The following is a 12858-nucleotide window of genomic DNA, read 5'->3' on the forward strand; positions in this document are numbered from 1 at the left end:
AAAATCATATTCTGAGCCCCTCTTTTCTCTCAACATTTCACTGGCTTTTGCTTTTGCCAATTATTAACGGAGTACTCTAATCCCCACCCCATCCATCATCAGCCTGGGCTTTAACCCAAGGCGTGGACCTAAACTGTCATGCACAAGCCCTGCAATTTACTACTTTGTGCTTCCAGTTTCGTTTCTTTCTCACAGGAGAAAATTGAAATCGAAAGGAGAAGGGAGAGCTGGAAAGTGGGGCCAGGGAGGGACGGACTGACAGACTGATCGCAGCCTAGTCCCAGGCAGCATGGAAGAGGTCAGGCTTTGCAACAACTGGTAAGAAGTCCATTCTGAAATGGTCTGTTGTGTTGTTTAAATATTGTATAGGAAACATCGGGTGAGGTTGCAGTTGCCTAAAAATGAAACTTGACTAGATTTCTGGAACTCGGGCAATTAAGAAAGCCATTTTCCACGTCAAGAGCTTAGTGAATTATTTTATTTGTCATGTCATTTTTTTGAGCTGGGATCAAGGAGGGGGTTCTTTTGTGCCAAGAATATGTGATATTTTCTAATTGTTTGTGCTTCAGTGGTGACTAGGGTGTTTATCGTGGCTGGTAAAATCTTACATTTTTAGGACGCTTTAATTTACACTTAAAACGCCCTTGGGGGGGGGGGGGGGGAGGGAAGGACCTGGGGCAGGGTCTTCTGCATTCACTGTTCTGCCAAACTCCTGCCCACCGATCATGGGGAAAGAACCTGGTAAAAATGATTTCCTTCACTTCTTGGAAGAAAGCAAAGTTCAATTAATGTGATGCTGTGTTGAGAGTCTTACTTTTATTTCAAGTACAGCAGTGCCCTTGCCCTGTTAGTCCATTTGAATGCACACAAATAAATATTTATTTATTTATGTCATTTATACCCAGCCTATTACCACACAGAGCAGCCACTAAGCGGCTTACAATCAAACATATAAACGGCAAGTGACCGACTCACCTGCAAATGCACAGTAGAGACTTCCCTCTCTGTCCCGCCCTTGCGTCGACGTGATGATGTCAGAGGGCGGAACAGAGAGGGAAACGGAGTCAGACGCTGCCATTGCCGCTGGAGCCTGGAAAGCTAAAAAGAACCAACATCGCCGGCGCACCAACCTCCAACCCACCCATCCCGGACATTGTCGTCATCGCCGCTGCTCCCTCCCCCCCTCCGTGCCGGGCCCCCTGCACTGACCTGACAGCACCTCTCACCTCCTTGTGGAAGCGCTTGAGGCAGCAGCAGAGCGAACTGCAGCTGCCTGCAGCGCTTTCACACAGAGGTGAGAGGCGCTGTCAGGTCAGTGCAGGGGGCCCGGCACGGAGGGGGGAGGGAGCGGCGGCGAGGAGGGTAGCTGGACATGGGGGGAGGGCAGGGGGGAGAGCGCATGGTTGCTGCTGGGCATGGGGTGACAGCAGGGCAGAGAGGAGGATTGCTGGATATGGGGGGGAGGATCGGTGGACGGGGTGAGGTCAGGGGAGAGAGGAGGGCTGCAATACTCGCCCGTTTTTACGGGCTTAACGGCTAGTGAACAAATAAACCAGTTACAATGGCAGAAGAGAAGGACCGGAGGAATAAGGGAAGGAGGGGGAGAGTTAGAATACAATATATCATAGGTAGAAATAGAAAAGAAGAAGAAGAGAAAGCAGGAGTCCTAAATCAGGTCTTGACTCACCGGGACAGTCAAGGCAGGAAACCAGGAGGAAGCGGGCCCCTTCGTCATACGCTCAGAGCAGCCACAGAAGAGAAGACCAGCTGCCCGATCAATCCAAGGGATCCAGGTAGTGCAGGTTCTAACGGGCCTCCTCCAAACGTCGGGCTCTCCGTTGTCCGCTACTGCTCCACCGAACCAACAGAAGAGGAGGAGCCGGCGTCGGCGGGGGAACAGCTCCAAGACTACAGCCAAAAGCCCGCCGGGATAGGGACAGCAGAGGCGACAGACTCCCCTCCAGCGACGAGACTGCAGCGGCAAGTGCGGCTCATGGATCCAGCACCGTGCCCGGCAGCACTCACTACCCCTCTCCTCCAGCAGCAGCACCTCCCCGCTCGAGTCCACCACAGGTGAATCACCCCGCGGCGCTAAGAGCCTAAGCTCCGTCCCTCCTGACATCGGTCTCCCCTCAGTGGCGCTGGTGGGAACAGGAAAACAAGCAGGGAGCCGGCCGAGAGACAAACAGATCTCCGCAGCATACAGCAAAGCGATAGCTGAGAAGATTGGGCTAGATTGAAGCCAGGCATATGGTACGGTACAGCGATAGCATCAAAGCGTACTTGACATAAATTAGGGGCGGACTGAGGGTACTCTGGGCCCCCCTCCGCCAAGCTGCTGCTGCCGCCGCCACATATGCCCCACCCCCGCCATGCTGCCTCCCTCCCATTGTGTTGCTGCTGCCCCCCTCCCCCCCCTTACCTTAAAGGGCCTTGGTGGTCCAATGGCTGTGACTTCTTTGGGGGCAGGAAATCCCAAAATGGCTGCCAACCGAGACTTCCCACGGTAGTCTCGCCTCTTGCAAGACTACCACGAGAGTCTCGGCATCCATTTTGTAAACACAGCAGTGCATCCAGGGAGAACAGCAGCAGTGGTCACTAGGCCACCAGGGTCCTGTGGGGGCTATAGTGTGCTGCAGCGGGCAACCGGGTAGAGCCTTTGGGCCCTCGGGCACTGCCTGGTTATCCAAATGGTCAGTCTGCCCCTGCTCCAGGGGAATTCTGTCTCTCTCTCTGCCAGTCTCTTTCTTGGAGCTGGCTCTTGTAATTTGGGTCTTCCTCACCACCAACCATGGTCGTGTACACTAGCAGCGTAACTCTTAACTCTTCCTCACCATCAACCAACAGAATATATAAGCGAAACACAAAAGCATTGCAGTGTCAGTCTCACAGCAAGAGGGTGGGATGGGTTAGGTGAGAAATGGGGAGAGTTGGGTGGATGAGAGACAGGGAGAGATGGATGATAGATAAGAGGGTGACAAAGCAGTAGAATTTTTTGGTTTATAGTGGGATAGAAAATCCAGATCTTTGTTAAGTCCTGTCTGGTGGGTGTCAAAATATTTCATCATTTTGACTTCAAAGGTCTTACGTTCCTGAAATTGTCAGCTTAAAATCGTTGATGCAGTGTTCTGGTTTTGTAAAGTGCTGTCCCACAGAGGTGGCCCCCTGGTTGGCATTGTCATGTTTAGTTTGTTGGTTTGTACACCGCCTTGTTATGCCTCAGTAAGAGCGGTATAATAAATATAATATTTTAAGTGTGAGCACTTACCAGTCATAGAGCTGGTATAAATGCTAGCACCTAGAAGATATCCACCTAGATGGTAGCGTTTTATAATCTGTGGAGTTGATATTCAAAGCGATTTAACAAGGAGAGGCTCCTAGCCAGTAAAATTGTTTGTGCAAAGCTGTCCGCTGATAATCAGCGACACTTAGCAAGTTACTGCTGCTGGATATCAGTACTGACCACTAAACTGAGATCCTGTTTATATTTGGGCGGTCTGGGGGGTGGAGTCAGCACTTACTGTATACCGCCTTGAGAGCCAGATGTACTAAACTTAACGAGCCATTAACGAGCAAGTAGATTACCCTGGCATGCACTAAAGGCCCTTTTCCGATGACGGTAGCAGCTAACGAAAACGGATTGCAGGTGAGCAAATCGTGTAGAAACCCTATTGTAATGAGATGCACTAACATTTTCCGATTGCCTTAACGCTGGAAAATCTAGCGAGAGGTCTGTACCTCTCGTTGGGGCTGCACGGGGTTTGAAAACTTCATAAAATGTAACAAAAAAAAATCGGGGGGGGGGGGGGGGGGGGAACGGCCAAATGCTCGTCATGGACGTCCATTATGGGTGGTCTTCACCTGAAAAAACGCCCAAGTGCGCCCTTTATGGACGGTCTTCACTATAAAAAAAAAAAGCAAAACCCACCCTTAAGCTTTATTAAGCTCTGCTTCAAACAAGATGTCCATTTTGGGCAGCCTCCCCCCCCCCCCCTCGCAATAATAAAACTTCCATTTTGGCCATCCTTCACTCAGCTGAGAGACCCGGAAGTCTCTGAACCAATCACAACGCGTTTAGCACAGCTAAACGCGCTGTGATTGGCTCAGAGACTTCCGGGTCTCTCAGCTGAGTGAAGCACGTCCAAAAAGGACGTTTTTATTATTGCGGGATTGAATGATGTCCAGAAAGGAGCCTGCGGCATCGGGGCCTGCAGCAGGCCGTGGAGGGGGTGAGCTGCGCGGCGTCTTTGGGCGGCACAGGCATATTTGGCATGCACAGAGAAGGCCAGCATAACGGTTTGCTGCTCTGCGCATGCTCGACCGGCCGATTGGCCAACTGTTTAGCGATGGAATAGAGAATGCAAGTGAGCTGCAATGAGCAGCTCATTTGCATTCCATTTCCTTGATGCATAGCCGTTCCCTACCGATTTGCTATGGAATCGATAAGGGAACGGCTCTTCCGAGGACTTTAGTGCATCTGGCCCTGAGTGAATTCCTTCAAAAAGGCAGTAAATAAATCCTAATAAATGAATCTGTTTACACTGGTCATCCTGTTTATATCTATCTGTTTAACTTGCTCATACCATATCATCCAACAAGAAATTTGCATTCGGTCAACTCTAAAACTTCTTGCTGTTCCTTCCTTTAGGAAAGTGGATTCCGATTCTTCTCGTACATCAGCTTTTGGTTGCATGGGTCGGAGCTTTTAGAGCCACCTACCTATTTCACTACGACCTGAACCTTCATGTATTAAATTTAAATCTTCTTTAAAAGACATGCCCCCAATATTTAAAACCGTTTAACCGGCCAGAACAACTCCTGGCCGGTTAAATGGCCCTTAACTGGCTATCTGGCAATATTCAGCAGGAGATTGCCAGTTAGCACTTAGCAGATAACTGGTTATATCGCACGATATAACCGTCTGTCCGCTAATATTCAGTAAATAAAAAAGAGAGAGGCACTAGATGTCTGTAACATACTCAAGCAGGTACTGTAAAGTCCAAAACAAGTCTTTATTCAAGCAAATCCCGACGTGGCCACGTTTCGCCAATAAGGCTGCATCAGGGGTAAACATAAACAAGTTACCAACGGAGGGCAGAGCTGTATTCAAGTCTTCTTGGATGTTAAGTGTCATTACCAGGGCAAAGGCAGATTGTCAGTGTCACATGTCAGACCTGTACTGTCTCCTTTTTTCCCTCTGTCCTGCAGTAATAGAGATGTGGCAATTTCCAACTTCACCCTCCATGAGACCCACTGTCAGCGGTTTTTACTAGTGTGTACAGAGTGTGATGAACCTGTCCCTGCAGCTGAGATGAAAGAACACCAGGATACACAGCACAAGCAGGTGAGTGTAGTCCCTCGACAGCAGGTCAGCTGTGTTACACACAGCAGGTAAAAAGCAGCAGTGTGTCGACACAGGGTTTGAAATCAAAGTGCTAAAATTTGTTTTGCATAACTGAGCCATTTGATTTTTCACTGCTTTCTCCAACTAAACTCACCTTTCGACCCTCATGCCCTTAGTTACGCATATTTAAATGAGTCATTAGAGTTGGAATTAAATGACAGAATCACAACAACATTTAAAATGACACAACAAAGCAACAATATAATTTCTGTGTTTTAGCTTGTGTACTAAATCATTATAATGCTGGCATACATGAAAGCGATTTAACACACACTAAAATGCATAAAGGAAACACAACAAAACATTTAAAAAAACAGTAAAAGAAAAACAAAACAAAAAAGGGTTTTTTTTCGCACGTTCACCTCTGCTTGGGAAGTCTTCGTCCTATTTATGTTGCCATGAGCTCCCTCTAGAGGTGAGGAGTAATTATTACAGCTGAGGGAAGAAAGCAGAGGTAGGGACCTCTTTTTCTTTGCTGCCGTAGACCAGAAAGTTGCTGGTCCCCACTGAAACATTTCCAAGCAATATAACTGTACATGCTGATTCCCAAACTGTGCAAGTTAAAAAAAAACAAACAGAGAAAAATGGAGACACCATAGTAAGTGGCAGCAGATAAAGACCTGAACGGTCCATCCAGTCTGCCCAACAAGATAAACTCATATGTGATACTTTATATGTATACCTGACCTTGATTTGTATCTACCATTTTCAGGGCACAGACCGTAGAAGTCTGCCCAGCACTGTCCTCGGTTCCAGCTACTGAAGTTGCGATTGAAGCCCTTTCCAGCCTATCCTAAACCAGATTGCCATATACAGACACAGACCTACAAAGTCTGACTTGCACCGTCCTTAGTTCTTTACTGCCGGAGTAGCCGTCCAAGCGTCACTCACACATCCACCCCCTGCAGCTATTTAAGGGTTGTTGTTATTTTTTTTTATAAATTTATTTTGGTTTTCTACCATCTATTTTCTAAATAGAGTTCCTCTGTGTTCATCCCATGCCTTTGTGTATTCTGTCACTGTTTTTGTCTCTAACCTCCCTCGGGAGGGCATTCCAAGCATCGACCACCCTCTCCGCGAAAAAGAATTTCCTGAAGTTACGCCCTGCAGCCTCAGCTCATGTCCTCTAGTTCAGCATTCAGAAGCACTTATGAAGTTGGCAGTGGGATTGACAGTATATACGTTTAAAAAAAAATCTGGATACTTGAACTAATAATTTTGGATGCGTAAATTGGTCTGTAGCTTAATTATCCATCAAAAAAGGGGACAGGACTTGAGTTATTCCGAGGCTGAGCCCCTTAGACGTGTGAAGCAGTTTTGTATAATATAGGTGCTTACATTTAAACATGCGTTTCATGTGTATATGTTTACAATACTGGCATTTTGCACGCATATATGCAGACATTCCCATGTAAGTTCTATTTTTATTTATTTAATTAATTATTACATTTGTACCCCACATTTTCCCACCTATTTGCAGGCACAATGTAGCTTACATAGTACCGTAAAGGCGTTCGCCAGTCGGTTGATAACAAATACAAGGTTGTATTGTGGTCGAGTGAGGTAGGTGTGTGTCAGGCACCGTGAAGGTAGAAGGGAATGAAGATTGTATATTGTCCTGTACGATCATTAGTTGTGCTGTGTTGGTGGGTGTGGCGATTTACGTTGGATCGGTGGGGTAAGCCTCTTTGAAGAGGTTGGTTTTTGGTGATTTTCTGAACTTTAGATGGTCATGGATTGTTTTTACAGCTTTTGGGAGTCCATTCCGTAGTTGTGCGCTTATGTAAGAGAAGCTGGATGCGTAAGTTCTTTTGTATTTAACTCCTTTGCAATTTGGGTAATGTAAGTTTAGGTATGATCGTGATGATCCGATTCTGTTTCTGGTTGGTAGATCTATGAGGTCTGTCATGTATCCTGGGACTACGCCTTAGCAGATTTTGAATATGATACGTTCTTTGATTGGGAGCCAGTGCAGCTTTTCTCGGAGGGGTTTAGCACTTTCGAAGCGTGATTTACCAAATATCAGCCTGGCAGCTGTTTTTTGGGCGGTCTGGAGTTTTTTTGTTTTGCGTTGCGGTAATCTGCATGGCTTAGGACCATTGATTGTATTAGGTTTCGAAAGATTTCCTCGGGAAGAAAGGTTTTATTCGTTTAAGTTTCCACATTGAATAGAACATTTTCTTTATTACTTGGCTCTCAAGGGTACGGTTGCGGTCAGTTGTGACGCCAAGTATTTTTAGGCAGGTATTCTGCAAATAACTGCTTAACCTGTATAGTGTGTATTTGCAAGGAGGGTCATCAGGAGCAGAGCATGGATGAGGTTCCCACTTACACATGTAACTTACAGAATACTGTAAATTATGTGCCTTCCTTCTACATTTTGGTGTTTGGATATACACCAACTCCTGGGTTCTGTAAAGGTCACCCAAAATTGGGTGTGGATCCCAGACTGGCACCCAAACTAATTACTTAATGGGCTCAAATGATTAAGCAAGCATGTAATTCACACAAATTATGATTTGGGTGCTATTGAGATTGAAGATTCAAATCTTCCCGGATGTTTCTAGAGATACTCAGAAAAGACATCAGCAGTTTTTATTAATGAAACCAGGTGTTCTTCATTTGGGGGCTACTTTTTTCCTACGTTATCCTTGTAAATATGTAATCAGATACCAATCGGTTAAATATGTTTTTTATGAACCCTCTCATCTTTTTCTTTTTTGTCATGTAAACGGATCACTGGGGGTGACTCTATTTTTGAATAGGAATTCTGTAACATGTTAGGTTAAACATTTCCTTTCTTATCTTCCTTAACTTAGAATTTTCCATAATTTGAAATCTTGGATCTTAATTGTGGACTTGAGTATGATTAACAGATGATTTTTTTTTCTTTTTCTTTTTATTTGTCTTATTGAAATATGTGTATTGTTGTATCATACTTTTCTGTACAGCTATTCTTTTTGCTTGATTAATTTTGAAATATTGATAAATTTAAAAAATGATGATTTGGCTGCCAATCTGGCAGCGCCCTATTCTGTAACAATGGGTGCCTAAATTGGATCACATGCATGCAACTCAAAGGGGGCGTGGCCATGGGAGGAGCACAGGCTGGTCAGGGGCATTCACAAAAGATGCACGCAGTGTTACAGAACAGTGAATAACTGAGTAGCTTTCAGGGGAATCTTCGAAAGAGAAGGGCGCCCATCTTCCAGCACAAATTGGGAGATGGGCGTCCTTCTCTCAGGGTCGCCCAAATCGGCATAATCGAAAACCGATTTTGGGCGTGTCGGAGGCGTAGCAAAGGCGGGACTTGGGTGTGCCTAAAACATGGGCATCCTCGACCCATAATGGGAAAAAAAGGGCGTCCCTGCCTAGCATTTGGCCGACTTTACTTGGTCCATTTTTTTTTCACGACCAAGCCTCGAAAAGGTGCCCAAACTGACCAGATTTGGTCGTTTTTGAGATAGGAGTCCTCGGTTTCCATTGTCGCCGAAAATCGGGGACGACCATCTCTAAGGTCGACCTAAATGTCAAGATTTGGGCGTCCCCGACTGTATTATCAAAATGAAAGATTGACGCCCATCTTGTTTCGAAAATACGAGTTTCCCCGCCCCTTCGCCGGGACGTCCTTAGAGATAGGCGCCCTTAGAGATGGGCGTCCCCATTCAAAAATGCCCCTCTTTGTGTTATCAGCAAATTTAATTACTGGTGAGGTAATTAAATTTGCTGATGACACAAAGGGGCCCTTTTACAAAGGCATGTAAGAGTCTACACGCACCCAGCATGCGCCAAATCGGCATTCTGCCTGGCTTCTGCATGCCCCGGTCGGTAATTCTGAATTTGACGTGTGCCAAAAACATGCAGTAGAAAATATTTTCTATTTTCTACTGTGTGGCACTTACCTGACAGTAAATGGCAGTGGGTGCGTGCTTCATGCCCACCGCCCGGGTAGCATGTGAGACCTCACCGCGAAGTCAGTGGGTGGCTATATAGATAGCACCACTAACATCTTTAAAGACCATCACGACATAGTGTCGGGATAGAGCAAGGGTGAAGTATGCGCATTCTGTCCAATGAATGGACAGCCATAATATTTACTGCACTATCCATATAGTTATCCTTATAAATTTAGGGGTCAATATTCAGCTGTCAGCAATGAGCGCTTTGCTCACCACCAAGTGTTATTCTCAGATATTCAAAGTCGGGACTTGTCCGGGCTTCGGCTTTGAACATCCTTTTATTTTTAAGACGGCTAACAGTGAAAGGGAGGGGAAACCCGTATTATCGAAACAAGATGGGCGTCCATCTTTCGTTTTGATAATACGGTCGGGGACGCCCAAATCTTGACATTTAGGTCGGTCCTAGAGATGATCGTCCTTAGACTTGGTCGTTTCTGATTTTCGGCGATAACGGAAACTAAGGACGCCCATCTCAGAAACGACCAAATGCAAGCCCTTTGGTCATGGGAGGAGCCAGCATTCGTAGTGCACTGGTCCCCCTGACATGCCAGGACACCAACCAGGCACCCTGGGGGCACTGCAGTGGACTTCATAAAAAGCTCCCAGGTACATAGCTCCTTTACCTTGTGTGCTGAGCACCCCAAACCCCCTTCCCCCCAAACCCACTACCCACAACTATACACCACTACCATAGCCCTTACGGGTGAAGGGGAGCACCTAGATGTGGGTACAGTGGGTGTCTGGTGGGTTTTGGAGGGCTTACATTTAGCACCAGAAACGTAACAGGTGGGGGGGGGGGGCCTGGGTCCACCTGCCTGAAGTGCACTGCACCCACTAAAATTCCTCCAGGGACCTGCATACTGCTGCGATAGACCTGAGTATCACATTTGAGGCTGGCACAAAATATTTTGAAGTTGTTTTTTTGAGAGTGGGAGGGGGTTGGTGACCACTGGGGGAGTAAGGGGAGGTCATCCCCGATTCTCTTCGGTGGTCATCTGGTCAGTTCGGGCACCTTTTTGTGCCTTGGTCGTAAGAAAAACTGGACCAGGTAAAGTTGTCCAAATGCTCGTCAGGGACGCCCTTTTTTTTCCATTATGGGTCGAGGACGCCCATGTGTTAGGCACACCCAAGTCCCCCTTCGCTACGCCTCCATCACGCCCCTGGGAACTTTGGTCATCCCCATGACAGAAAGCAGTTGGGACGCCCAAAATCAGCTTTTGATTTGGGCAACCCTGTGAGAAGGATGCCCATCTTCCGATTTGTGTCGAAAGATGGGCGTCCTTCTCTTTCGAAAATAAGCCTGATAGCCACTTAAGTTGATATTTATCACTTAAACAGCCATGGGTTACTGCATAAAGATAGGACACTCTTTTATTTGGTCCCATTTTATGGGCCAACCCTGGCCGCTTAAGTGCTGAATATCAGCTGACTCTGCTCGCCCCAAAATGGATCCAGGGTGGTTTGGCTGAAGGGGGTCATAACCCCCGCCAGCTGAAGCGTTTCTCCAGCGCTGCTCTCCTTTACATTGCCTGCCTTGCTTCCCTCTTGTCACGTGCATGTTCGGGTTTAGTGAAACTGAGCATGTGCGACCCTTCGAGTTTGCTCAATTTCGTTAAAATCGAGCGTGTGCAATGTGAGGGTAGATAGCACATGTAGCACACATCTTTATACATGCTCCTCCCACAAAACATATTTCTCTTAGCATGCAAGTATGTAACCAGCTGATTGTTCTTTGTGCAACAGGTTACATGTAAATTGTGCAACCAAGGAATCCAGCAATATCTGATGGAAACCCACGAGGTATGACAATTATTTCAATATTGGTATGGCTGGGCTTCTGAACTCCAGTTTCTGAGGTCTGTAAGCAGATCAGATTTCCAAGGTAACAAAAAAAAAGAAAGGCAAATTAACTGATCCTATGGCGATACAACCAAGGAGTATACATTATGGACATCCTGGAAACTAGACCTGTTTTTGAGCCATGAGAACTCAGTTGGTTCTCAGCCCCGGTTTCAAACTACGAGCCTAGTCTCAAGGTTTTTACTGTTTGCAAAAGCCTTTTGGTCATACTTTGACGCATGGAATGCATTACTTGTTCTTACTCATTAACGATGACGACAAATATTTCAAGTGGATGATTTTCTTCAGTACAAGAGACTCCTGATGCAGGTGTATCGAGTCTTGTTTACCCTTTAATAAACAGTTTTAATCATTTGGAACCGTCTACTGATTTTTGAGTCATCTTTGCTGTTCTGCTATATATAGGCAGTTCAGGTTTAACATAAAGATTATTCTAATGCAAATCCATCAGAGGCCTAGTCCCTACCTTGCAGGCTGTAATGCCCAAACTTCTTAGCAGTCCCTTAGTTACTACTGACAGTGTCTTGGAGTCTTCCTCCAACTATTTCCGGGGCCTTACTTAGAAGTTGTATGTTTCCTGATCTTGGCTGTGCCCTACTACCTGGGCTTCCCAATTTTAACTCTGTTACGGTGTCTTGGAGAGCATGTGCTTTAAGGGGAACTAAGGTTTGCTTGAGCACTTCCTCATATGGCCTTACCTGTATAAATTCTGGGCATCACCACTCACCCAAATAGTCAATGCCGGTCCCTAGACATGGCCTGGCGTTAAATATCCAGATCTAAGTTGGCTGGCGCAAGTGAGTGTTTTAAAAAACATTCATCACCATCGACTGAATATTGACCTGAGTAAAAATTTGCTGCACTCGGGATGTTTTGACCTAAACTTCCTACAAGGGGCCTAGTATTCTGTATGAGCCTCTTCAGTTAACATGAATGAAATGCTTTCCTGTATTAACTCTTTCCCTGTATAGACTGAGGAATGCAGCAACCGTTTGGTGATCTGTGAATTCTGTGAGCTGGGCCTGGCCTTCTGCAAGCTGCAGTCCCACATTGACAGCTGCGGGAACCGGACACAGGCCTGTGCCACCTGCAATAAGTATGTGTTGAACAAAGACCTGGCTCATCACAAGGACAGCTGCGTACCCACGGCACTGCCTGATCCTGGAGCTCGTAGAAAAAGTAGGTACAATGCGCATTAACCAAAATATTAAGGGAACGCTGCAACTGTGCTTCTAGGGCCACCCACAGCTGCAGATGTTTTGCAGGGTCTTTTGCTGAAAGACTTGGTTGCGTGAGATGGTCTGTGGGCTGCAGAAAATGACAAAGGTTCCCGCAAGCTAGCGTGTTTGGCCTGGGGGGGTGGAGAGTCCAACAAAATGTTGTGTGCCCTGAGAGTGGGATGACAGGTCACAGGAGCTTCAGTACAGTTTGCTTTCTGGATGTAGAGCAATAGGACAGTGACCGGGGCGGTTTGAGAGTACTCTGGGGCCCCCCCTCCGCTACCGCCATCCCCGCAGCCCTTACCTTCCTCCATGTCCAGCAGCATGTCCTCCAAGCTCCCCTTTCCCACCTTCTTCCATCCCTGCTGCTGCTGCCCGCAGCGGCTCCACAGTTTAAAATGGCATCTGCGACCTC

The 12858-nt window shown here is 46.6% G+C and overlaps 1 protein-coding gene across 1 annotated transcript in view; it reads left to right on the forward strand.

The window, feature by feature from the left end:
• The first annotated feature begins 222 nt into the window (after positions 1-222).
• The window catches only part of XAF1 (XIAP associated factor 1), a 30644-nt gene continuing 18008 nt past the window's right edge, over positions 223-12858 (forward strand). Inside the window, exons 1-4 of the mRNA XM_030186144.1 lie at positions 223-318; positions 5209-5344; positions 11107-11163; positions 12195-12402. Coding sequence (XP_030042004.1) covers positions 290-318; positions 5209-5344; positions 11107-11163; positions 12195-12402 — 430 coding nt within the window. The 5' untranslated portion in view covers positions 223-289. The remainder of the gene's footprint in view (positions 319-5208; positions 5345-11106; positions 11164-12194; positions 12403-12858) is intronic.

The sequence above is a fragment of the Microcaecilia unicolor genome, chromosome 13 (assembly GCF_901765095.1).
Source record: "Microcaecilia unicolor chromosome 13, aMicUni1.1, whole genome shotgun sequence".
Classification (NCBI taxonomy): Eukaryota; Metazoa; Chordata; class Amphibia; order Gymnophiona; family Siphonopidae; genus Microcaecilia; species Microcaecilia unicolor.